This window comes from Perissodus microlepis, chromosome 11 (assembly GCF_051167445.1).
Source record: "Perissodus microlepis isolate ML-2025 ecotype Zambia chromosome 11, ASM5116744v1, whole genome shotgun sequence".
Classification (NCBI taxonomy): domain Eukaryota; kingdom Metazoa; phylum Chordata; class Actinopteri; order Cichliformes; family Cichlidae; genus Perissodus; species Perissodus microlepis.
The window spans coordinates 31,221,404-31,249,381 of NC_140471.1; the positions used below are offsets into that span (position 1 = coordinate 31,221,404).

A 27,978-nucleotide genomic window follows, 5' to 3' on the forward strand; every position below is an offset into this window, starting at 1 on the left:
GATTCATTTTTCTTTTCCTATACTACAATTATTCTCTGAAGCTGTTTAAACAATACGTAAAATACTTAAGGAGATTTTATTTGTGCGCCACACAAATGCAAATGTTTTAGCTTTGTTATGAAAAATGTATCTTCGGAAATTAAAAATGTGCCAAAGGAAATGAAAAAGCTCAAATTATTTGATTATAATAATAATAATAATAATAATAATAATAATGTGACAGCACTGTGTCTATCATAACCATTGTTGAAGAAGTAATGGCATTACAAATTAATCATACTGGTAAGAAGCTTGAAAGAATGGTTTATTGTGATTTAATTCAACTTTTTTCATTGACAACCACATATGCATGTTGTGTTCGGCCAGTGTTGATTCATTGCATGGTGCTCTAAAAATCTACTGTTCATTTCAAGTCTCAAAGAGATGTTTAGACTTCACCAATTTTCTTCCACAAAAGCCGACTAAGCCTGTGAGGTCACTGAAAACTGTAATTTACACATTGCTCCAAAACATCTGCACATAATGCATTCACAATGTCCCTAATCCCAACACAAAAGCATGGGATAGATTATCCAGTTTGTCCTCTTGAAGCTTGTAGTTCACAAAAAAAAAAAAAACACGATCACATGAAGTATTAACCCTTACAAATATGAAGCAATGTACTACTCGTGTAATCTGTTTTTTTTCTTTTGGAAATGACTAATTCAGTATTCACTAATAGCCATTTTTTTAAAACTCTGAATTAACTTTAAGAATTACTTAATTGTTAAGACTTGGGCTTTCAGGTGATTAATTTTTAAAATACAATCTTGTAACTGCAATATAAAAACATACTTATTTTCTACATTCTTCTTCTTTTTGTGCAGTTTCAGATGAAAACTTTTGCAATTTTAGCAATTGTGCTTTTAGTCTAAAGAGAAAAGACAAAGAAACAGACATTTTCATACAAAACACAGTTTATTCGACAGTGTCTAGGTCCAAGTACCAACAGACCCCATACAAAATAAAAAAAAGGGGGGGAGAAACAAATGCTACAAAGAACAGAGAGAACTTCCATCTACACAAAACATCTCCTTGAAAATACATTACCAATAACACAAAAAAGTATCCATTAAAGATAATATATGTAAAGAAAATCCCATCATATTTAAGTGATATTACATAACAAGCCTGGTAAAATGTTGAATGGGAGGGCACGTTGAACGAGAGTGTGAGTGAGGGATCGTACGGTGTGTTTGTGTGCTTTCTTCTTCCAACAGACTGGGAGAAGAGGGCAACAGTCAGTGATGCAGCAGTCATGTGGGCAGGACAAAGAAATTATTTTAAAAGAAATCAAGAAGAAACAAAAAGGAAGGAGGTGGGGAACAAGAGGTAGCAAAGGGGTGCGCAGAGAGGTAGTAGATAGCAAGAGGAAGATTTCTAGAAGAGGTAGCTAGCAGATGGAGGAGGAGGAAGAGGTAGCAGAGATACTAACAGTGCTAGCAACAGGAAAGGAGTAGTAGTTCTGGTTAAGACTTCACATTAAAACATCCTCATATTGGATTTATTATTCACTTGTATGTCAGCTTTAGAACGATGCAGGATGGTGAATGCAGACTAGTTGAAATGATGATTAGAGCAGCAGGAATAAAATAAACATTTTAATTTATTTAAAGCTAACTTGCAAGTGTCATAAAATGTTTTTAATGGGTTGAAAGCACTTGCTGATGACCTGACAAAAACAACTACATCATGAGGAAAACGGGCTTCCAAATGTTGAGAACGACTCGTTTCGAGGAATAAAATTCCGATTTTAATTTCCAAGATTATTGACATGAAAATACTTTAAAAAACTCAGAAAAGGGAAACCTGAGCAATGGAAAATGTGGGGAATACTGCGACAAACCGCAGTGAAACTGTTGGGCCATTGGCTTTTTGGAAATATTCAGTCCTATCTAGTCCTAATTCAGAGGAGAGACAAAAACAAAAACAAAAAGCCCATAATGTTCCTTTTTTCCCCTTTTATAGCTACGGGATTTAATTTTCATTTTTTTCAGACACTTTGTTCAGCCGATACTGAAAATTAACACGCAATAACTGTTTTTCTCTCAGCTGAGGTTACTTTAAATTTCCCATTACAGAAAAAGATAAAGGAAACCAGCATCCAGCTTGAGTAGCTGATATTTAAATACCAAATCTGCACGCAAGTATTCAGTGGTTTCGCCCCTTGTTTAATTTAATTTACTGTGACATGACAGGACAGAGCGTTTAAGGACTAAACAGTTATGATTACTTAGTAACTTAATATTTTTCCGTGTAATGGTTTGATACACAAAAATGAGGATATTGCAGAGTTTTACAGTAGCTGGAAATTAATGCAAAACGTGCACTAAAGAGGGGAGGAGGGGGAAGAGGGGTTAGCGAGGTAGGCAGCACTAGGCGTGAAGAAACTGAGCATAAGAGAGGGGGGCGGGGTTTAATCGCTACAGTATCAGCACCTAAAAACATCTAGAAGCCCACCGTGCTGAGGAAGAGCATCGTCGTGTTGTGATGTTTCAGCCGCATCACAGCGTCTCCCTCTCTGTAAAGGCTGTGTGAAGGTCAGCAGGAGATTACATGTGTGTTTGTCCAGTGCTTTGTGGCAGGGTCTGGCCAAGTCGGTGTGTGCATGCAGCCTCCAGTGTTCGCCACAGCTTAGCTTACATGTCTGTGTGTGTGCGTTACAGTGCTGCAGGTGGTGTGACAGACAGAGGAAGGAGGTGGATGTACTTCCTTTCATGGCCGGAAAGTCCTAACTTGTGCCTCACAAAATGAGATTTAGCTTCCAATTTAGTTTATATTTGCTAAATACTGCAAATGTCTTTAGTAGGCAAAACTTTTAAATGTTAAAATCATACAACTTAAAGGTTTTACTTCTCTGATTAGGAGGTCACAAAGTACTGAGAAGAGAACTTGGGACACTTGGCTATTTCTGGTATTTTTTAAATGCAATTTTAAAGTCTAATCGAATCCAGTAAAAAAGTAATTTTAGTTGAACCCTTACATTTCAAGCACAACTAAGAACAATTTAAACCTTTTCAGCAGGTACTGTCTCTCACGCCTATACTCAGATACTCTTAACAGTATTTACAGCTGCCATTTTTGGGGGGTCAAGGAGGGTGCACCTTATCAGACAAAGGCAGACCTAAAGTTAAATCTCCACCTGCCTCTTTGTTCAGTTTTGACTTTATATCTCAAAATCAGCTAGTGCAGAAGTGAGTGAAAAACAGATTCCATACATTTAAAAAAAAAAAAAAAAAAAAAAAAAGGCACAAATAACCATCACCCAGCCCTCTGTCTGACACACACATTCACAGACACACACTCACACACACAGAACTACAGTGTATCATTTCAAGAGGAGCGAGAGGTAGATACTCGACAAGACAAGAGTGAGGGCAGGCTGGGTCCCCCGTGTGTGTTTTATTCATGTTAATGTCTGAAAAATCTGCTTGCTTCAATACACACACACACACACACCACCCACCCCTACAGGTCACACCGGCTCTCTAGTCTCGCTAGCTCCCCCTAGTGTTTGTCTTGGAGAAAGAGGAACCAGACAAAAAGCAGGGCGTGTGTTTTGTGAGACTGGAAGGGGGTTTCAGTGCAATTAAAACAGCACTGGAAAAAGAAAGGAGGAAAAAAAAAAAAAGAGATGAGACAGTTTTTTTAAATCATTATTTGTTCTGTCTCCTTGTTTTGTTTTCTGTACACAGGGTCATTCTCTACATCCTCGGTTTGGCCCAACAGAGCAGAAAACAGTGTTTATTAGTAGACGACCCTTGCCGCTGTGCCCTGAGTGGAAGTCTGCATGTATGGGTGCATGTGTGAAATGTCGGGTTACCTCTGCTTTTGAACCCTGTGTGTGTCTGTGTGTGTGTGTATCCTGTGATGAAGTTTATAGTAGATGTGAGTGCTGAGTGAAAAATACCAAGCCAGTAGCAAAGGCCATCAAAAAGGGGTTGATGTTCAGAGAGTTAGCTTCAAGCTTGTGTGCTTTTGTGTGTGTGTGTGTGTGTGTGTGTGTGTCCGCGCGTGTTTGTGTGTAGCTCTTAGTTGTCAGCCACTCGCCCACTCGGAGGTGCTGGAGGACCTACAGGAGCAGGAGGGATTGCGTCAGGCTGTGCAGGTGGTGGACCAGGATCTAAGAAGGAAAATCTTGGTTTTAGAGCATAAAGGAAGCAAGCTAAAGTTTGAACTAATATATAAATGAATATGAAGGTAACTGTAATCCTGGTATTTTCAATACCAGTCATGTGTAATGAACCAGTTCTACACATGACTGGTTCATTACATGGTATTTAACCGTTTAGTCTGGCTTTCATCATTTGCATTTCTCTGTGCAGTCGCAGCTGCACTGTGTCTCTTCTGTCATATTCAAGACAACATTACAAAACTGCTTCACTAAGTGATAAGCTTGGACGTGAAGAGCTTTTCACAGAACCAGAAATTCTCAAAGACCGCTTTTTCAGTGGTTCAAGTGGCTACCATCCTCCTCCAGTACAATTTATTAATCACAGGTTAATTGTGGATGCAATTTGTAAAGCTGATATTTGACTTTAAGAGCTCCCTCTACTGGATGATGAGGCAAAATACATCAAAAACAGTCCGTATCTTTAAAGACAAAAAGGTTTCATCTCATCACAACAATCTACAACGCTTAACCTAGCTACAGGGCAATTATTAGACTAACACACACAGCAGTGGTGTGAGGCTTTAAATTAAAGCCTGCATTGATTTCTGGTAACCATAACTTATGCTGATGGGCAACATAAATGACATCCTAAGGCATGAAGAAAATTGTATTTTTCTCCTCCTTTAAAAAAAAAATTACAGGTTAGGTATCAAAAAGTGCAAACATAGCTTAAAAGTTAACAGTCTAAGAATTAATGGTATCGCTATAACATGTCACCTGCAATAAATCTAACAAATTTTGTTTCTCTTGAGGAATGTAAATGCTGAGAAGTCTCTTTAATATAATGCAAAACAAAAAAAACGATTAAGTAACTCCATTCTTAGAGTTCAAATTTCAGCTTTAGTACACGTGGAAACACAAACAGCAGCTGCCAAAAAACTTAAATACATATCATTACACTGGTGCTTAATTTCAGATGCTGATTGGCTGCTTTACAAGGTTAGAGAAATCAATGCAAACCACAGGGTCTGTGCGTGCTGTGATGCTAATAAGCAGCAATGATCCAAATGTTTAGCTGCAGCTGACATTCAAAGTAAATACCAGCTGTCAGCTCCGGGTCAAAGCATTATTTGAATTTCCCAGAAAGATTTTTTTTCTTAGGTTGTTTGTTGGGTAAATAAAGGATCCTAGAAACAAGGCCATAATTTAGCGTGTATTGGTTTTGGTGAATTTAATTTTCACAAATCAACAGAAATAAACCACCTTGAGTTTGCTTATACATATTCAAAAACAACACAAGCATAATGAGAGGGTGACTATTTATACTTACACATGCCGTTGGGGGCTCCGGGGTGGCGTGGGGGCATCATGGGAGGCATGCCACCGGGAGGAGGCCCAGCAGAAGGAGGGCCAGACATCATACGTCCAGGCATTGGCTGACCTGGTCCCACTGGTCCTGCAGCATGGAAAGTACAAATAAGAGAAATCAGACACATGGAGATCAGATGGACATAAGGAAGAAAACCTACATGAGGTGCTTCAAACCAGAAACAAACATTCAACCAACAACTAACATGATTTTGTAGAAAAAAAAAAAGCCATTTAATCCATTCTGTCCTTATTCTCTGAGAACACTTGATATGTTATTTTGCTGAAGTTTAATGTAATGAGCCAATTATGTCCACATTTTCCTGCAGTTCCCAAAAGCAAATAATCACCAAGGGTTAGTCCAAATTACCAAAATACCAGTCCAAATTAGTGGGACTTTAATAAAGTAATTCATGTAGCTGTTCTTTTAGGAAGATTAAGGCATCATTTATAAAAAAGAAATAAAAAAATAGAAAAAGAAAAAAGATTAAAATTGTTAAGCAAGTTAGCAGTTACTACCAAGCTGGCTAACAAGTGGCAAAGATCTAAGACTACAAAACATAGCTGCTAGTATAACTTTGGGTATATATGAAGACAACCCACTAAAGGCAGCAGAGAGTAGCTACTGAGCTATCAATATCTGATATGGCAAATGTGTAAAACAAACAAAGTCATAACCTGGTAAAGCTGCTGACATTCTTTCCATATAAAAATGCTAATATTTAACAATATCTAAAAGAACACATCTGCTCCCCCTGTTTCAAAGCTCCTTAATCTCTGCATCACTTTGAGCACCAGTGTAGTTTTCCTTTCCCCTCACCTGTCTGTCCTGGGTGGTGAGGGGCCATTGGGTGGTGACCCATTGGGGGGTAGCCAGGGTGCATTGCAGCGCCGGGTGGGGGCCCTCCATGGTGTGGTGGAGGTGCTCCGTGGTGGGGAGGAGGTCCTCCGTGATGTGGTGTGGGTCCTCCTGGGTGCATGCCTGGTGGAGGGGGCCCAGAGTGTGGTCCAGCCCCAGGCCCCTGTCCCTGTCCTTGGGCCTGGGCAGCTGCAGCAGCAGCCGCGGCTGCTGCTTGCTGCTCCATCTGCTGCCTCGCCTTCATTTCAGCGTATTTGAGTTGCTCCATGTGGAACGCCTGACGCTCGGTTAGCAGCTGCTGCCTCTGAAGCTCCAACTGCACAGAAATGCAGGAACCATGAGGACAGATTATTTTAAGACAGTTATAATACCAAATACCACCAACAACTGGCAGGTATTGCAGTACATAAAGTTACATTTTCATTGCTTTATATCCTGATAAAGTCTGCTTTACGCCAAAAAGGTGCAACACTGACAAAATTTAGGCCTGCATATTTTACAGGGCAGAAGCCTAACTTATGAATACCATGGCCATGAAATCGAAACAGTTTTTACACATACAGGTTTTCTTGTTACAGGCCACAAAGGTATATTTTACAACTACTTTTACGTTTTCTTTTTTTTAATCTTTAAAAACTGTAGCAGATGTCCAGCTAGTGTGTGTGCAGCTATGCTGAGATGAATGAGCGAAGTCCTACAATAACTACATAGGCCACTGCACTCACCACACATTCCTTATACTGATGAGACTGGACCCACAGTATCATCAGGTGGGTATTTCAAAACATGGATATAAAAATAAAGAACTACAGCCAAAGTCAAAACGAACGTTTATGAAGCTAAAAAGAAATAAACTAGCTTCATGACAAAAATCAGAACAAGAAAGGGGGAGGTCTGTTCAGTTCCTTCTGCATAGCACATACAGCTCTAAATAAAGCCTTGTGTTTCTTTGTTTTAGAGTCTCAGTGTTTTACAGTTTATGTTAGGAACAGCAGCAGGAGTGGGTTGGTTTCATTCCAGCGTTCAGAAAGCCTCTTTAACCAGACTCCTTTTCATGCACTGTTTACAGCTGTGAAACTGGGCTACACTGCCAATGCCGCTACCGTGAAAACACAGTTTTACACTCTCACTAGCGTCTCCAGGGATTGTGCAGGGACAGAACACACACAAACAAGAGCTGAGAGTCATTCATTTGCTCTGTCGGGGCAGGTAACACTTTCAATTGCCTCACTGAACAACAGCTTTGCTTTGGAAAAAATGTTCTCCTCACAGAGAATTAACGCTGCGTCTCTTTTTCAATCTCTATGGAAGACTTGGGCCAAGTGGGGACAAACCTGTTGACTGGCCAATATCTGTTGATGAATTAAATCTTTATTAGTTACTTGTGCCAATATAGCAACAGAAGAAGCGAAACTTTGTAACGCAGTCTTTTCTGGACAACTCCAAAGGATGTGCTAATCCAAATACAAATGTAGTAGTTATCTTTCTTTTTCATTTTAAAGTGTTTTACAATTATTTTACATTTTTTTAAACAGTCTAATAAAGACTTCTAACAAGTAAGGATATTTGTGTATTTACCTATTAATTATATGGTAGTGGTGTAATGCTGCACTCAGGTTCCACCTTAAAACCTCCTAAAATATTGACATTTGTCCCAACTTAAAATGTCTGTTCTTAAATTTAGGAGTTTAAATCAAACATTCAACTTTATCTCAATATTTTGTTACACGTGTTGTTCTTTTTATAAAAAAATATTTCACAGGCTAAGATGGGGTATCTGTAAGTATGAACAAGTTAAATGTAAGACCTTTATAACACAACCTTAAGAGAATCTGCTGTGAAAGTCGCATAAAAGTGAAATATACCCTTCCCAAGGAAACCTGTTGATGGCAAGTTAAAATGGTGTTTAAGGAAACGTACAAATATTTGGTTAATTTTAAAACACCATCCAAATATTTATCTTTTCAGACTGCTACAGTAAACCATTTGCACACATGCAAAACCTATTAGGTGAAACCTTAACGATGCAGTCATCCTGTATGAGCTAATTGAGTAGCATTATGTGCCAGAGATTTTCACGGTGGTGAGAATGAAAACGTTCTTGACTCTGTGGTGTAGTGGTTGAAACATTTGGCGCACACAAAAGATCCCCGGTTCAAGGCTGAGAGGAGACACAAACAAGGCTTTAAGCCTTGATTGTTGTGTGTATCTGTGACGTCCATGTGGCTGCCTGTTTTTTGCCACTGCTCGGACTTGTCTGCAGAGAATTTACATTACAATGCATGAGCCTTGAGTAGCAGACTTCAAAATGAGTACTCTGCTGTTAGGTCTCCAAAAAATTCCAAAACAAGCAGTTCTGGATCTCTCCACAATGTAGTATAATAACCACACGAGGGTCACAGGCTAGTCTCCTTTTCTACTTGCCAGTCCCAGATTAATGGGATGGCTGTGTCAGGAAGGGCATCTGGCATGAAATCTGTGCCAAACCAAGCATGCAGAGCCATCCGCTGTGGTGACCTCTTGGGAAAAACAGAAGCAGCTAAAAGTAACCTGTGACTAGGGCTGCCACAAACGATTATTTTGATAGTCGACTAGTCACCGATTAATTTTGCGATTAGTCGACTAATCAGATCATCATCCATTGGACGTAAAACATACAGCTTCAGCTTTAAGTGTTTAAGGTATGTGCTAACTAAAAATAAAGACAAGATGATAGTTTATTAAATTTTAATGAAATTTGCAGATTGTTTCGGTGGAGTTTAATAAACTCAGCCGTCTGCTCCTTGCTATCTAAAATATAACGGGACACCGGAGTATATTCTCGAGCATCTCACACTTCTGATAATCAGCTGTCTGCTTGACGTTTATTCAGCTGTGTAAAAACTATAACTTTAATCTCAGCCAAACCGATTTACTCAGGAACAAATAAAATACTAAAAAAAGCCAAACAATAACATTTTGAAGTTATCTAATTGACTTATATATATTTAACCTGAGTAGCGAAAGACGGCGGTGGGTTTGAAAACGATTTGCGGGAGTCCGGTGTTCTCACGGGCTCTAGTGAGCCTTGCCCCCAGTTAGCTATCGAGCTAGTGGGTAACAGACGTCTCCGAAAACGTCGGAGCGCTTCTGAAAATATGTGGTGTCTTGATAAACTGAGCAAATATTTGAGGTTTATACAGTTACATTCTCGCCTGAAAATATTTTAACCGTTTATTTTGTGACCCAGAAAGAATAATAAGAGTAATATTAAAACTAAGTAGCTGCCGCCATTGTTGTAAACTGCGCTGCGCTGCACTATGAATTCTGGGATACAGCTTCTTCTTCTTTGGGGTTTAACGGCAGCTGGCATCCTTGTACATACAGTGCTGCCATCTTCTGTTTCAGTCCGTTATTACACTCTTAAATCCTACTACTTATTCCTGCGTCTTTTGCGTCGACTATTAAATCAGTCGTCGACGATTTTGATAGTCGACATAATCGTGACTAGTCGACTAATCGTGGCAGCCCTACCTGTGACTAAAAACATTCTCCTTTGACTTCAAGTATTTTTAAAAAAAATTTATTAGTTGCAATAATAATTTTATAGACCTTTTAAAGATCTGTAGACACTTTGTCTGAGAGTTGGGTACGTTATAAATCTGTCTTTGCTTCAAACAGCTAATTTTCCACTTTAGAGAGTAGGCGTAGTTTTAAAGTGCCGGGTGAACTTCTGTTAACAGCTCACCTTCATTATTGATAACCACAGTTATAAGCCTTTACTGAGCATTAGAGGATTTGAGTGCCTGCATTAACTGAAAGTGAAGAGTCCAGCTGGCCAACAGAATACAACATTGTATTGAAGTATTCCTGACTTACAGCCTCTTTCTCACGGTCCATGATGGTCTCAAGTTCCTCAAAGTGCCTCAACTTGATCTCCAGTTTCTTCATCTGGGTCTCGACCAGCAGAGCCACCAAGGACTTGATCTTCCTCTCCTCCACTGCTGCCAAATGCTAAAAGGAAGGCAATGGGCTGATGATCAATATCTAATCAATGCTAAATAACCATTTCCAGCATTTTACTATTTTAACACTTACAAAAAAAAAAAAAAAAAAAAAGTACAGGATTCCATCAGAACAACAGGTACACAAAATTATAGCAGCAACACAGCGTCATTTGAGAAAAGCTGAAGTTGTTCCATGCAATTGCTGTTGCAGAGTCAGCAGTCCTGCAGTCTTACCTTGGCTTTTGTGGCAGCAGATGCCAAGGCAGCAGCAGCCGCAGTGGCAATGTTTCCTTCTCCGATATCATGTTCCAGCTTCTTGCCCTTGTCCTCTCCCTCCTCTGTAGGGGTTTTCTCCTCCTTCTCCTTCTCCTGGTCTGAAGATGATGTCTCCATAGACTCCTCTTTGTCTTTGTCTGATAAGGAAAAGAAAAAATAGAAAAGATCAAGCACTTTATGTAGACTTGAATGTGTGTGGAAAAACATTATCAGATTTTACAGACTAATTAAACAATAAAACATTAAATAAATTAGCAAATCATCAGGATAATCAACCAGAATTAGACCCTTTAAATTGCAATTTAAAAACAAAGTTGCATGCCTGTGAAATGGAGCTTTAGTTTCACTTTGGCATAAACTGTTACCTGCTTGAGTGGTCTTAGCCTCCCCTCCCTCTTCATTCTCTTCTTCACGCTCCGATGCCTCCGCTCCCTCTTTTTTCACCTTTTCTGTTGCTTCTGTCTTGTCGCTCTTCTCGGCAGACTCGCTCGGCTTCTCAGCCTCATCCTTCAACTCACCCTGAAGGTCGAGGAAAATCAAAAATGGTAGGCGTGCCACCACAGAAGGAAAAAAAAACCCAACAACAACAACTGTACTGCAAGTCTGAATTTAAGATTTGCCCTGAGATTTGAGAAATAAGTGTGGTTCAGAGTAGCTAGCGGCTTAAAAGTGTTGAATAAAGGACATTCATTCAAGGTTTTTCACCTACAAAATGCTGCAAGTACACTCAATAGTTGATCAAATCTTGACCCTGTTAACTTTCTTCCCCCAATCACTAATGTAAGAGAATAATTAAGTCAACAGCCACTAGTGTCATTACATTCACTCGCTTTTTAAAGCACCAGACGAGGGCTAAAAGTAAATGAATTGGAAAGTTCTAAATCGTGCAAAAAATAAGTGAAGTGGCTATCAATGTAATAAGTGACAGGTCATCTGTCTGTACAGGAATACTCATGAACCTGTTACCGCATGCCAGACTATCTGAAGCTGTAATCTTGTAATAACATCAGAATAATGTAGTTAGTCTTTGTTTTTGTTTCATTTTTTTACTCTTGAGCAAAACATGATGAACTGATCTGGCTGGTAGTAAGACACTTCGCAATATTTTGCAATTCATACACTCTTAATAAAACCTGAGGTATAATTCAAACCATAGTTTTGATCAAAATAATCTACCTCACCATTGGATGGGATTATGTTGCATCTCCATTACCAACGCTTGTCACCCCAAGTCTGGTTATATTGTGTACTTTCAATGAAAAACCTAAACCATGAATGAATTCAGGTATGTGCATGGCCCAAGTTGGATGTTTTAATCTGATTTATTAATCAGTCTGACCTTTTAATTAGCAGGGGATTTATTATAATATCCATTTATAAATAGATGTTTTCCTATGAGACAGTGAACATCTGAAGATGCATGAAAGGTGGTCTCACCTTGTCAACCTGCTGGGAGTCGGAGTCTGTTTCCATCTTTTCCGGCTCTGTGGTTTCTGTAATTGACAGCAAGACTGAAAAATCAGCATCTGTCAGACAGATAAAACTAACAAAGAGGGTCAGAGATTATTTTAAATACATTCTAAATTTACATAGATATTACCAACATTTGTGATATGACTGTAGCTGAATAGTCAAACTAAGATATATCATCCTGTCTGGAGTGAAATTAACTTATTGATTTACTGAGATAAACAACATCAAAAAGCATCGTTTGACATGCAGGTACTAAGGTTGAAAGCACTTTAAATGAATAGGCCCACAGGAAATGATAAGTGTTGTGTGTACACTCACACGTGACTGGGTGAATACATGCGTGTGGCTGAGTGTTAAACCATGTCACGGGTGCACTTGAGCGTATGTTAAGAGTTTGAATATTGATTTTGTGCCAGTTGAGTGCTTTAGGCTAAAGGAGGCATGGAACACATTTAAACTTATTGATTACAACTGTAGCTCAAGAGAGCATTAATCTTTAACAAGTGATAAGTATTGTGTGTGTGTGTGTGTGTGTGTGTGTGTGTTTGTTTGTGTGCAGGGGCGATGTGGGTAATTTTCAAGACAACACAGAGAGAGAGATGAGCGATGAGAACATCCATGAGTATGGTGACCCAGTTTTCTCCTTCACCTCCTCCCACTGCGCTGCCCCATCTGCAACCGCAGCTTTAATCCACTGGTTACCACAGCAGTGTACACAGAAACACCACAACATTTCACAATATGTCTTTACTCCTCAGTAGCCTGCTGGTAAAAGGACTGATGTGTAGCAAAAGTCAAATACGAGCCTAAATATGATGAGAAACATCGGTTAGCCTGGACATATGCACAGAGCAGCAATTTACATTAGAGTGGACATCCCTCATTGCTGAATAACATCGTGATGTTGGAGCTGGTCACAAAATCACCAAACCTCAGCAAAGACAGACGATTATTTTAGATGATACCTGCCTTCCCCCAACAGGAAATGCTTGAGGTATTACACCTTCTAACATGTTTAGAAATACGTTAAAGACTTTCGAGGTTGGCTTGGAGGCATCAGCCTGTCTTTCTTTACTATCTGTACAAACAACACTCACCAGTCTTTTCTGGCTCCTCGGGGGCAGTTCCAGCAATGCCGCTGCTCTCCAAACCAAAGGCGGGATCCACCTTCCCAGTAGTTCTGGCCGCCTCCTGCACCTTCTTCACGTGAGCCTCCACCAACTCAGCTGGCACCTCTTCACGCACACGAGAGAACTCCTCTGCAAACAAAGAGTGGATGTTTTTTACTTTCAGACTCTCATTGATAGTAATATGACAATTCATTAGTTCATGGTGTGCTCAGACATGAAGCTAGTATTATATTCCCAAGCATGCCAGCTGGACTGTGCAGCTTGTGTTTATTCACTTTATAATGACAAAGTAGTCACATATGCACAGACCGTTTTTGGAGCTGCTTTCAGTATTGTGTGTTCACTTGGTGTTCTCTGTTTATTTAGTTTCAAAAAGCAGTAGTAACAGTGTTAATTACTCACAGAGCTAAACCATTTTTTTTTTTACCTGTACATAGCTACTTTCCCCCTGTTATTCTTTCCACTTAAAAAGAAAAATAAAAGCCACACATCAGTATCGGCTCATATTCTAGCTTAGCTGACAACAATCAAATCATTTGATATTTATTAATTACAGTGGCCAGTGTTTGTCTGTTGTCTCAACTAAATCTCATGTTACGTTATCTGAGCAATTCAGTGGTTACATTTATCTTCTACTGGTCTTTTTGTTTTTAGTGTAACTGGCACAAGACCAGGAAAAATATTACCAACTTGTGTAACAGGTCACTTTTAGTTACACAAAAGTAACATGCGTAACCAAAAGGCAGCCATTTCCTCTTTAACGTTCAAAAATCAGAACCATTCAAAACCCAACCCGTGTATATTTGTGGCTGCATGATGTTGTTTAAGATCATGAAACTGAATATACAGATAAATCTCTAGTATCTCCTCTGAAGTCAAGAAACTGCTGCACTGATATTTGCTGTAAATGTTTCTGTTTCTAGCTATTTAGCAATTAAAATACAGAAGCTCATTAAAATGTCGTATAGATTTAAACCCTGCAGTTTATGGCTCTTTCCCACCAGTTCTCACCTAGTGCTGCCTTGGCTGCAGCAGATGCCACTCTGGGATCCACAACAGATGCCAGGAAGGCTACTGTGCTCATGACTGGGTTCCCAGACTGGCTGAAAGGTATGGGCTGATAGGAAAGAGGCCCAAGTGTGGCCTCCGTGCTCTCCAGGTATGGATCTTCAATGGGCAATCGCAGGAAGTGCAGGATGCACTCATCTTGGGTGCGTGAACCAACATGCTCTGAAACTTTGTTCCAGTCATCTTTATACATCTCCAGGGCCTAGCCATAGGTGACAGGAGTGACGATACATGTCTTATTATAAAAAGAAAGCCAGAGAACATTTAATAAAGCAATATTTATAATTCCATGAGGCATAAAGAGTTTATCGCCATCTTCTTTTTTTGTTAAAGACAAAAAAACATAGAAAGAAAATGACAGAAAAAAAGTGTGTTTGTTTTTTTTTTTATCATCAGGTCATAAGAACAGGCCGAGCTTATGATCAGCAGCCAAACATTGAAAGTTTTTCTTATTTAAAACAGGACACTCCTATCTTCTGTACTTTAAGACTCACCTCCAGCAGCAGCAGAGTCTCCTGCTCAGTCCAATCTCTGGTAGTGCTGCCTGCTTTACCCTGAGGAATCAAAGTCCACAATAGACATTTCTTTGTTTTTAAATTCTAACACACCAGCTCAGAGAGACTGTTAGAACTTCAAACATGAAAAACACATTAGGAAGTTGAACAAGTTCCAACCTTGATGCTTTTCCTGTTGTAGAGGTCAGAACGAAGGCTAAAGTTCTGCAGGTCGATGGGCTTGTCTTTGCTTTTGTCTGCAAAATTGGGCATTGGCTGTGGAGGAGGAATCTGGAAGGAATAAAATGGCCACACATTAGCAAACCATCTTTATGAAGATGTATTTTTTTTGCAATGGGACCATCTGAGACGTGCAGCAGTTTTACAAATGAAGCTCATCAATGAAATGGTACAAGGGTATAATGGAGGGAACCCAGAGAAAACAACAGCTGTGATTTTTATTATTATAATTTCAGTGATAATTGTTTTGCAACTATTTCAGTTTGTTTTTCTTTTGACATCTTAATCAAAGTTAAACATCTTTTGGGGTTGGTGTGTTGGCCAGAAAAACAAAACAAACAATCAAATCACAGATTCCATGCTTCCCTTTTAAAGTGAATTGCTAGCAAAAAGGACAAAATTCTTCAGGAATTTGATCTATATTTGGTGTAAAAACAAAAAACTAAACAAAAAACCCCACAAAACTATTTTAGGTGTTTAGCGATAACGTTCAGGGATGTTATTAAAAGCCGCTCTGGAGTGAGTCATTGCTCAAAAATTTCTTTTTTTGGAACCAATCTATTTATCCTCAAAAAATATGGTCCTTGGCCGCACAAGTGGATTCAAACCTACTTCTTCCTTCCCTCTTTAAGTTGTCCTTACCGGTTGGGGTCTGTGGTTAAGAGGCATGAGGCCAGAGGGTGTGTCAGCCAGCACAGTAAAATGAGGAGTGGGTGGGGGGCCCATCGGCAATGGACGAGACTCTGCATCGACCTGGTAGTTCACCAAACCCCACTGCTCCAAGAATGCATGTACCCTGGAGGGGGAGGGGGAATAATTACATTAAAAAATAATTAAAACAATGAAACGCTACTTATCATCTTCTCTTTAAAGCATTTGTGGTACCTACAAGGGTACCAGTCAAATGCATGGCATTTCTTCAGGACTGTGTTTGGCTGAAGGCCTCCCAGTAGGTGTTAACTTGCATAATACATTGACTAACTTTGTTGCGGCTTGGTCAGCTTTAACATTAGAACAATTCAATTCATTTAGGGTAAGTTTTTAATATTCATAAATATTTTTTTATTGAGTTAGCCACTGCCCATTAATCCAACCAAATTAATATGTAAAAAACCCCAAAAAAAACCTCCCAGAAAAGTTAACAACATGTGGATCTGTCGAACCTCATGATGGCGCAAACATCTCCAGTCAGGTTCCTGCGGCAGGAGGTGGAGGTGAGGTACTCCTGAGGATTCAGCCGATACGTGTCGATCATGAAGTTGCGATAGGCCAGGTATCTGTGTTGAGATGTCGCAGTATGTCCCGTTAGAATGATAGGAGACTTATTACATGAAAGCTGCATTTTTATATATGTGGGACTGATGTGTGTGTGTAAACTCACATTTCTGGAGTTTTGGACTTGTTCTTTCCGTTGAAGAACTCTGGCAAGGCTCGTCTCTCGATCTCATGGATGCTAACAAGAAAGGAAAGGAAAAAATATTGATAGATATCAAAGTAGGAAGAAACAATGTTATTCCTAAAATAAAATTGTATTTTTAATGGCAATGAGATTAAGAATGGCCTGCAGATGTCATCAAGTGCACCTCTAACTGCATGTAAACTGCAGCTGGTGGTTTTTTTTTGTGTTTTTTAAAATGCATCTGTAATCCATCTTCTTCCAAACAGCAACATCTCACTATCTCTCCAAAATAAAAAGCCTCCTATCATCTCCACCCCACATAAGCTTTTGAAAAGTTAGTTATAACTTATTAACCAAGTTATTTGTGTAATGTAGCTTAAGTTTCAGATTCACAACACTTACCTGTTGTAGTCAAACCAAGCAGCATAGCTGGGGATAACAATGTGATGCGTCTGTTCAGTCACATTGTCCTCATTGGCATCCAGTCGGTTTATTTCACTTTTGCCTTGTTCCTCATCATCCTGCAGAAGGATAAGCAGACAGGTCAAGTAACAGCAGTCTGAAAAAAGTCATCGTGCTGTGTAATTACAATTCATGAGACAGCCCTACTTTGGAATTAAAGTGGCTTTGCTCACAAACATTTATTTAAAAAAAAAAACAAAGCCTGTATAAAGAATGAAGAAAAACAGCAGGTGCACACTAGTTTTTAGTTCTTTGAATAATAACTATAGGGATATTTTAATTGTACCATTTCCTCATATTTCAATTAGATTTAGTTTAACTGAATCAAAATACACTGTTTATATTACATATCACTCCCAGGAGTGACTGGGAGTGATATGTATATGCGATATTCCTAATTACACTGGAGAGATAAAGACAGACATCAATGGTCTTACCTTTCCACCAGACATCACAGATTCATCTTCCATGTCATCTGGAAAAAATAAAAATAAATGTCTTGACTCAGGTTTGCTTTTAAACTGCGGGACAGCTTATGCTCACATACAAAAGATGCTAATCTCACTCATATAACTCCTACACAAGGATACAAGTTCACTTATAAATACATACCCAAGTCGGCCACATGCCCTCCTTTGACCGGTGTATTCTCGCTGTCTTTCTTTGAATTTGCTGTGCATGGAATAAAAGAAAAAAAATGAACAAACTGAAGTACAGAAGAGGGGAAAAATTAAAATATTTAAGAAAAATTATCCAAAGACTGTCTAATTCAGCCATGGGCATGAAGACAATAACGAGCTTTCTGGTTTGCAAAAGGGGAGACTAAAATAGAGTGTGTGTCTGTGTGCTGGAGGAAGACAAGGAGATTTCTTTGGGACAAAAGTGGGACATAACAAATGGGACTTGGTCTAAAAAGAGTATTAGACAGATCATGAAAAAGAAGCTCCCAAAGGCTGTTTTTCTACTTTCTGACTTGAAAACTGTGAGTGTCTCTGGGTATGTTTTTTTCCCTTGCTGCTGAGGGGATTTTCTTGTCATCATAACATAATGATTCAGCGCACAGCAGCCACATAGAGAAAATCACAAAAAAATGAATTTAAAATTGAATGAAATAAAATTTATCTGTTTAGAAAAGGACAAACCTTACAAAGAGAGAAACAGGACAAAGATCACAGTGCAGGTTTCTTACTGCTTATAAAGCTCTAGCTCATAGGTGTCAAACTCTGGCCCGTGGGCCAAATTTGGCCCGCAGCCTAATTACATTTGGCCCGCGAAGCCATACCAAATTACTATTAGAGCTGGCCTATTGGTATTATACAGCTAATATATATATATTGTTTAGTATTAAGCTTTGCTTGTTCCATATTCAGTTTTTCAGCAAAACTTGTTTGAGTCCATAAGAAAAGATTCATTCTTATATCTGGAGGAAGATTTTTTTTTTCAGTAAATATTAATGTTAGCCCGCGACTTTGTTCCAGTTTTGAATTTTGGCCCACTGTGTATTTGAGTTTGACACCCCCATCTTAATTTCTGTCTCTGATCTTACTGGCAACTGCAGACAAATACCATTTAAAACTATTTAAAATATGGAAATATGGAAAATATGTTACAATTATAGATAAAATCTAAATACGACTCAATTGATGATCAATTAAATGTAAAGACAGTAAAGTCATTTTAGTTATGCGTACTTTGCTATACATGCTATAGAGCAAAACTTTACATTTGTAAGTGAATATTAAATACCCTTTTTATCTGCTTATGTAAAATTTCTTTAATATGACTATTCTGTGATGTTTAACTACATTTAACAAATATCAAAGTATTGATGGCCAAGTTAGGATGCCTATTATGGTAAAAATTATTTGGTCTATGCAAGCAGTTTTTGTGTCCATGTAACCACCTAAATTTAAATTCAATTAGTTAGGCGTTTCATAATAATTGTCTGACGTTTTCTATGACAGCTAAGACAGAATAATTACATTCATTTTAGAGGGCTAAAACATTTAATGAACAAGTGTATTTAATTAATCTAATGATAATCCAAATTAATGCTTTAATACACAGGAAAAGTATCTTATGTACAGATGGTAGTTTGCAACACAAACACAAATAGAGCCAAGCTTAGCCCCTATACTCAGCACATACCATTCTTGGAGATGCTGCCCTCCTCCATGCTAGCACCAGCTGAGGAATCGTCCATGTCTTTTGTCATGTCCTCTTCAGTGTCCTCCTCTTCTCCTCTGTGGCCCCGTCGTTTCCAGTGAGGTCCCGGGTTCCTGAGAGAGAGAAATGATTTATTTGCTTTTCTCTAACTGTTAAAACGTGACAATAAAAAAAAAAATCAAACACCAGGATAAATAACTGATATCTTATTATACTGCACCACAGGGCTTCATTGTCGTCCTAATTCTACTCACATCAGTCTCACTGCTGTACAAAGTGACATGTTCATTCATTAAATATAGTCTACATTGACTCAATCACACATACACAGTCCTGCTACCATAAATGCTCCCTAGCACAATCACTGTGAATTAATATCCAAATACAATTAGTCCCCAAGCCTTGGAAAATAAATTTTTACAGCATATTTTATTAAGATCTGCTTAAACAAAATGAATGATACATCTCCTGTTCCTGAGTCACATTTAGGCCTGTTGTATTTTGAATAAAATGTATTGGATCACCAAGTTTTATCCTTTAGAGACAAATCTGAAGTTTTAGGAGACCACTTGCACAAATCTGCGTTTACTCAGTACTCGCTCCATTTTATACTACCAGTAAAAACAAAAACGAAGAGAAGCATCCTTACCCCTTCTTGCCTCCCTTCTTACGGGACTCGGCTGGAGTGCTGGGTGGAGAGGGTGAGCGCCTCCTCTTCTTTCCCGCAGAGTTGGCCTTGCGCTCCTTGCGATCGGGTGTACGGGAAGACTGATCAGACAAACCCCGAGCAGCGCAGGGAGCGAGGGATGGAGGATGAGAGAAAGAGCGGCAGAATGAGAGGATGGAACGGTTGCACACACAAGGAGGGGAAGCAGTGGGAGAACGACCGTAGGAGGGGTGGGGTGGGGTGGGGTGGGGATGCCGTGGAGGTGGAGGAGACAATCAGGGTTCCTGTATACTGTCCTCTTCAAACAGACACTCTTTCACACTGACCCTCACTTCAGGATCAGAGGAATTTCTCTTCAGCAGCAGACAAAGTTCTTTTTGTCCAGTTGTCACTATTTGATTCTTTTTTTTCCCTTTTCAAATTGAATAAAAAGTAACAAAAAAGGCTCCAGATTAGATAAAATGAAAAGCTTTTAATGTGTTTGCTGTGGCTCTATAGATGATGTTAACTTCGCACTCTATGACTGCATTCTGGAGATTTATCCAAGTCCTACAAAACAATTCATCCATTGTCAATAAATTTGGAGCTTTCATAAATATTTCTATCCTGCAGATGGTGCTTCATCCACCAAATTATAAGAACTAGTAGAAAAGCCTAAGCCTGACCAGTCAGCTTTTCATAAATGAATGTGATATGAGTGCCCGCCTATTCAACCCAAACTCACACTTAAGCGAAAGCTTCATCTACAGCTTCACACATGTAAACAAGGATGAATATGCCAGCCAGCATAGCAGTTCCTGATGATTAGGTCAGCTGGCAAGCTGTCCTGACTGCACTTACTACAATGGCCATTCCTGGCAGTCTTTTTTCTGTTTACTTCCAGGCATACTCTGGGGCTGAGGATTAATAAAAAGCTAATTCATATAAAAACTATTTTTTTTAAAAGGCTTAGGGAAACATGTGCTTACTAACCTCATAGATGCAGTTCACTCAATGTTTTGTGTGAGTCCGTGTATGACAGAGGTCAAGAGTACAACGTAAGGGTAACCCAAAGAGCTACAATTAATGGGAAACTGGAGCACTTAAACATCTGTGTGGCCAGTTTGCTTAATGCTCGCATGAGTGATCAGTGAAAAGGCCAAAACAGTGTAAAAGAAAACTTAATGTCTCTGGCATCATAACTTTTGGAGTTCATTTACCCAACACGAACAGGAACCCTGAAACTCATTAGAAATAGACAAAGTGTGAGGAAAGGCTTAGAAAGGATGGGCAGCATGCAGACTGAAGCCAGTTGTGAACGAAGAAGAGTGAGGTGCACAATCCATACAGCAAAGCAACATGCAATGGGACAGACTAACAGTAAAAACATTCAAATTCACACCAGCATTCACACCTAGTCTCAGTCAAATAATTTCCATTTCCAGGCTTACATACAGTACAGATTTGAAGACCAATTTTAGATTAATACCTCTACAAAAGAGCCAATTTCAACACAAGTCACTTGTAACAACAATCAGGTTGCTGCCCTTTAAAAACAATGGTAGGAGCTGTGCTGTCACACTGTACTGATGAAACGTGGCTGGAAAACCTGCTTTCACACACGATTCCCTTGGATTTGAAGTTTGGATCACTGACACACACCCACACAGCAAAAACACATACCTCTTCCTCTTTGGGGAAAATCCTCTGGCGGAAGCTGACTGGCTTCTTGTTCTCATCCACTTCGTAGTCTTCCTCATTCATCCACTCATTGAAGGCATCTGTGTCTAAAACCCACTTGGCATGGACCTTATCAGAGTAAGGAAGGAGATAACAGAGTAGAATCAACTCATCAATTTACTCTGCTGGCCTAATTTCCCATTATTTCTCAGTGGAAGAAAATAAAGAACAAGTAGAAAAGACAGAAATACATAAATGCAAAAACAAGGAAATTGGTTAGCTGATGTGGTAAAGCCGCTTCACTTTACATTTTAAAATAAATAAATACAATAAAACTTTGCTTGGTATGAAGGTAGAAACACATGTCAGATGCATACAATAGTGACCATTTATATTCTCAGGACAATTTCTAACCACATAGGTAACAAAAGCCAAAACTGGAAACTCTAAGGGACACAAAAAAAGTCTTCCAGTATCAAAAGAAAACCTATTGGTTACAGACATCTCACCTTCCAAGGTCTGTCAGTGCTGGGTGGGTCCTCTGGGTCACCGTCTAACTCATTGGCTGACACCCAGGTGTCGTAGCTAACAAAATAAAAACAGTTATCAGTAACTTCATGAAGTCATGAACAGAAATATCTCTCTCAGGATGATTTGAGTGATTATTTCTTTTTCTTTTCTTTAATAAAATGCCAACATTTTCCTAAAATGCCCAAATATTAGAAGGAAATAATTTACATCCACCAGCTGAAGCACAGATCTTTTTGTGAGCTGCTTAATGCCTCACTCTGCTCACCTGTCTGGGTAGAGACCCCAATGGACAAGCACCTGCTTGTCTTTTCTCATGACAGGACGCAGCCACTCCTCTGCAAAACATAAATACCAATATTCAGGAGTTTTCACAATTATTATTCACAATTATTTACACTTTTATAAGCAAAAACAAAACTAAAAAAAACAAAGTGGTAAGATTACCAAGCAGTATTTGATCACTTTACTATATTTTAAGTCACTTTTAAAATCTTTCATTATTTAACTGTAGTAATAAGTTGGTTTTAGGTCAGAAGGATAATGAAGTGAGAATGAAAGAAAGTAGATATGTGGTTCACATTACTTGACTAAGAATTAAGTCCGTAAATCACAGAGATAACTAACAAACCTTCTTCTTGCTGGGATAGTGATGGGTAAATGATATGGGTGGCCTTCGACTTGTCATCAGTAATGGAGCCCTGAAGAGAACAGAGAAAAACAAAATGAACAACTTAAAAGGCTGCTACACCAGAGCTTCCCACGAGAATATTTTACTACTCTGGAAATCATTTCATTACTGTGCTCACCTGGTGTCTTTTGATGATGTCTTTGAGCTTACTAGCCTGTTTCTGCTCGATGTCTGGCGACAGGTAAACAGTGGGTCGAGTCAAGCAGTTATTCTACACATGAAGAAGGTTTAAGTTAGAGTCATGCAAAAAGTTGCTTAATAACAAAGCAAAAGTACAAAAACAAAAGTACGCTCACTCTCTCAATGCGGTGATTACAGTTGAAGTTTTAAGGGACACTTGACAACATAAAAACACACCCTTACCTCATTTCCATGCAACTGCATACAGTCACAAATCTGATACCTGCACACTGGCTAAATGGAATCTGAGCTTATTCATTTAAAATGTTAAAAGACTTGGAGTTACTGAAACTTACAATAATTTTAACAATAAAAACCCTGTATGCATTTTGAAAGTGTGAATGCCAGTTAAACACAACTGCAATATCTGAACTTCATAACTAGAATACACAAAGCCTAATTGAATTTTATTAAAGACTGCATTTTGATTAACAAATGTACTTAGAATAAACATAAGGAGTAGCTCGAGCATTAGGACTTTGTCTTGTACCTGGACCAGGTTCTTTTCAACATTTAAGAACATTTCCACGTTCCTGTCCATCCGGGAGGGATTCTGTAGGTCAAATCTTCGCCTGAGAATGACACAAAGCCACATGAATATTCAAATAATAACTCTGCATTTATTATGACTTTATGTGCAACTTCTATGACCTACGCCATCCATGGACTGCTGAGATATTCAACTTGGGGGACAAATAAAGTCATTCAAGGTAGTACAATCACTGGGAACTGACACAAATGGTTATTTTTTTTTAACTCCATAAACCAACATCCTAAAATACAAGACCATTAAGATTTTTGCTTATCTTCAAAATGCACAACTGAGATAGTTTAAATTATATTTCTAAGACCAATGACTTCAAAAGGAGGGTTTAAGTTGATGATCAATGTCAGACCCATCTGCTCATACTAAGTTACACAAGTTAACTTACCAGCCTTGCTCACTCTTAAACTTGTAGACAGATCCCAAAATGTGACAGAGAGCACCTCCTGCCTTGAAATCCAGGAAACACTTGGCCTGAAGATATGAGAGGAACCATAAGAACAGAACACTTTACCATTTGGGATTCAACTGTGATGGCGATTTTTGTAGAATGCAATGTTTGTATGCTTACAGGTAGCTTTGTAAGAGCAGGATTGTTGACTCTTCGCCCAAATGCGTCTTCCTGGAAATGCAGCAGCTGGACCACGAGACCTGCCAGGGATTTACTGGAGGGGGAGTCATTCTGGACGTACTGGAAGTAGGCACAGAAAAAAGTTATCAGTAACATGATAGCAATGGCACAGATTCCCATCTCATCTAGCAGTCTTTTTTTTTTTTAGCAAATCAGGGTGGCCAAAAGACAGAAAAATACAACCTACAAGAGTTTCGATTTTTTTTTTTTGTACATGAATTAATTCCAAAGAAATGCTCAAAAGTCTGAGAATGGGCTTCTTCATTTGATAATAAGATAACTCTTTATTGTCATTGCACAGTCATTCATAGTACAATAGTACAATGAAATTGGAAAACTGTCCCACAACGACATTGCATACAACACAACACGACACAACACATCACATCACAGTATCACAACTTAAGTAATTAAAGGAAATAATAAAAAGAAGTCTGTTACCATGATATGAGCAGCCACAAGAGTCGTTTACTAGAGCTCTATTTCTGTTTTGTTTTGCTATACTAGTATTAAGCAGTGGGGTATAGATAAGTTAGTCCTGTAAAGAGGCTCATGCACCTCTCAGATGGCTTAAGTCATGATGGAGAGCATCATTAGCATGGTTATCAGCAGCTGGGAACATCATCACAAAGATAAGAGCAAGCCTCGCTCCAGAACATCCAATCGTGAATTCATGAACCAAATAATATACAAACGATTGAGTAATGTTAAAAATACATTTGATTATTTTGAAATTCAAATGTTTCTTGGATCATTATGTTAAGTTGGTGGGGGACAAAACAACAGGGTGATATTCACAGGTGGGCAGACTTCAGCAGATGAGGTACTACAGGGTAGAACAGGAGGTTTGGCTACAGGAAGCAGAGATAAGAGTTACTGAAATAATTAGGCAGATTAGTCGAATATCAAAATAATTGTTAGTTGCAGCTCTAGAGAGTCAACAGAGTAATGATTTTTGTTTAAACTTGTTATATCTTTTGCCTTGCATGGCGACAGGTTTCTGCTTAGACTGCCCTCCCTGAAATCCAGGTCCTGTTACCAGCAGGACAAGAGGGATAGTTGGATGCTATTTATTTCCTGATCTTTTTGCTCCAGAGAATCAATCTTGACTAAAAAAATTTAAAAATCAAGTCATGACTTTATCCTTTAAGGTTTAGCCAGTGCAAAATCAATGTAATCCAAGAGACAATGTTAGTGAATCCCATTTATATACTGTTGCATCACCAAATAATGACATAAGGTTTTAGTTGCTTATTTTAGATTTAGTCTATGCTAAGTTCATGCAACACAACAACTAAACACTGGCCAGAAAGATCACAGTCAACAGCAACAAAATACATTTAAAGCTGGAAGACCTTCCACTGCTATATGGCCTCAAATAACTCACATAAATATCTTTGCAAAAAAAAAAACAACAACAACAACAACAAAAAAAACGGATGTATTTATTATTCTTAAAGGCAACTTTATTGAACAGTGGATATGCTTAAAAAAAGCCAAGTTTATATATGAAATATTGTAATATAAATCTGCGAGTAAACGCTGTATTCACAAGCCCTTATCTATGCCATTTCATTTGAATAATGTTTCTGCTATAACTTGAGCAGGCACAACGTGTCAGTGGTTTTGAATGAGAGCCTGACGTGACAAGAGGAGCACTCTTTGTTTGGCTAATTGTGCAACCTGCACGGTGTGCTATGCTGCTGTGTTGACAAAACTCAACACACTGACAGCATGGAACAGGACTGGGCCTGCAAACAGCACGCAGTGCAGTAGATAATTACCTTCTAAGTAAAGTACCTTTTAAGATGGCATAAAAGGAAAGCTGGGGTTTATTAAGCTAATATTATAATTTCTGCAAGGTATGTCCCGTGACTTACATACAGGTTAGCATCTCGGGCCTTTTGAAAAACTAATAAGAAAGTTTGGTTTATCGTTATTTCTTTTTAATGAGAAACTTATTACATACTAGTTAAAAAAATTATACGCGGCTATGTGTCGCTCGTTTGTAAACATTTCCCCTCTGAGCGTCATATTAGTAGCAACATTGAATGGGCAGTTAGCGAGCTAACAATAGCTATTTGATAAACAAGAACTGATAACTCTAACTGTTCAAGACAATGGGCAGTATACTGACGGTGAACTCCCAAACAAAATTATATATAAGCACTCTTAAAACTTAACTCTACTTAGCTCTGGGTGGCTGCAGCTAACTAAAACATGAGCGCCCCTTTGTGCTAGCGGGACGCGGGCCTTCATAGAAATCAATAGAGGAGCGGGCAGCTAGCTTACCTTCTTGTAGTGCTTTCCGATCCAGAGTCGCACCGTCTCCAGCTGGGATATCGTGTCTGAACTTTCCCAAAATTTCGCAGACGGACCACCATCTTTCTTTCGTCCCACTGCGGTTAAACCACCGACGGGGCCAGTGGTCGGTCCACCCGAGCCCGTTCCGCCTGCCGTTGTCGCCGCCGTCGCCATTGTGTGTTTTGTTCGCTGCGTTGTCTTTCTCCTCCACGGCGTCCCTCAGCGTGCAAGTTTTCGAATGACATTGCGCAGCCGCAAACGTGTTGAGTAATTTGAAGTCTCGCGAGCCTGAATATCAGACAGTCCATGGGAAATGTAGGCACCTGAGACGGTTCCTTCTTTTTTTAGTTAGTTTGTGTTAAAACTAAGACGGCGTATTGGGGCCATTGTATGTAAGATTAAAAAAAATAAAAAAAGGGGGGACCGGGTTCATATACTGACTTAATAATAGCCATTATAAATAATTTGGCGGAGTACAAAAAATATCAATTTCCAAAATTCAAGTCAAACATTGCAAAAAACTTACATTCAAATAGTACATTTTTAAAGAAAAATCTTACACTCTTTAAGGTAATAAATTCACATAACTAAAAGGAAAAAACTTTTTTAAAAAATCTAAGATTAAAGTCTAAAATTTATTCATTCATTTGATTATCATCATTATTATATATTACTCTTGTCCGCTGTTCTTCGTATTAACTCTTATAATCCAGTGAATGTGTTTTTGCCAACAAGATCCAAGTAGCCACATTATAGTAACACTAGCACTTTGTCAAAGCTATTGTCCATATTGGTGCAATATAAATTAACTATTGTCATGTAATTTGATAGACAAAGTTGACTATTTGTGAGCAGCAGTCAGGATGGCGCCATCTTGTGGTGACACTTTTTTTTTGCCTACCAGCTTTGGCCAGATTTAACCTCAAGAGAGATTATTTTTTTGTCAGGTAATATAAGACTCTTTTCAGCTTAGTTTGTGCCTGTGTCTGTACAGAGCCAGGAGGTGGAGCAAGTTTACATGACTACACCGGGATGTAAATAAAACCTCAATAACATGTAGATTTCAGTATCTATCTATGTCTGTTCAAGAATAAGAGAATAAAGCTGCCTTCACATAGGTTTACTTCTTGTAAATAAAGTACATTAACATATAATCTAAAAGTTAAGAAAGTGTTTCCAAAAAGTGGTGAAATTATTATTTTATTTTATTATTTTTTTTATTGATTTACTTTATTTGTTTTTGGTTGAACACTACACTCTACACTACATTCTACTTTTCTCTCTTTCTGTTAGTCTAATTAAATCCACTAGTTAAAAAAAGTAGCTTGTTAAAACCCTTCACAAGTTTAATCAAGCACAAGAGATAAAAAATGTGTCACGTGCCCAGTAAAAGGGGTGTACTGTTTAAATCCCAGCTGAGCTGATAACGGCACTTTATGATACCGGTACTGGGAATTTCAAACCCCAGCTGATAAATATCTGGTAGATTAATGAGCAAAATCCTTTATATTCAACAGAAAAACCTGTACACGAAGTACAGGGAGTGGAACAGGAGCTCTTTTTTTGCTCCAAGCACATTAGCACGGCCCTATAAATGAGAATAAATTACAATAGTGTGGCATATTCAGCATAACGTTTCAGATTTTGCTTATATTTGTTGAAAACTGAATAAACCAGAAGCGAGTCAGTTCATTACTAAG

At 38.7% G+C, this 27,978-nt stretch overlaps 1 protein-coding gene across 2 annotated transcripts; it reads right to left on the bottom strand.

Annotated features, from left to right (window-relative positions):
• Positions 1-938: 938 nt before the first annotated feature.
• smarcc1a (SWI/SNF related BAF chromatin remodeling complex subunit C1a) lies at positions 939-26,509 on the bottom strand. 2 transcript variants are annotated; one of them, XM_084944107.1, is made up of 28 exons: positions 26,267-26,509; positions 23,915-24,034; positions 23,732-23,817; positions 23,290-23,371; positions 22,738-22,830; positions 22,560-22,629; positions 22,197-22,266; positions 21,910-21,985; positions 21,404-21,529; positions 19,724-19,818; positions 19,057-19,187; positions 17,521-17,580; positions 17,346-17,383; positions 16,849-16,967; positions 16,429-16,500; positions 16,211-16,324; positions 15,690-15,843; positions 14,988-15,098; positions 14,808-14,867; positions 14,257-14,515; positions 13,213-13,374; positions 12,080-12,135; positions 11,008-11,161; positions 10,601-10,779; positions 10,239-10,373; positions 6,342-6,696; positions 5,484-5,609; positions 939-4,162 (listed from the first exon to the last, which is right to left on the bottom strand). In XM_084944107.1, the coding sequence occupies exons 1-28, from the start codon at positions 26,450-26,452 to the stop codon at positions 4,071-4,073; spliced, it is 3,381 nt and encodes a 1,126-aa protein (XP_084800233.1). In that variant the 5' UTR covers positions 26,453-26,509; the 3' UTR covers positions 939-4,070. The 2 variants fall into 2 exon arrangements, with proteins under 2 accessions (XP_084800233.1, XP_084800232.1); XM_084944106.1 differs by having other exon boundaries at positions 19,724-19,842.
• Positions 26,510-27,978: the final 1,469 nt, after the last annotated feature.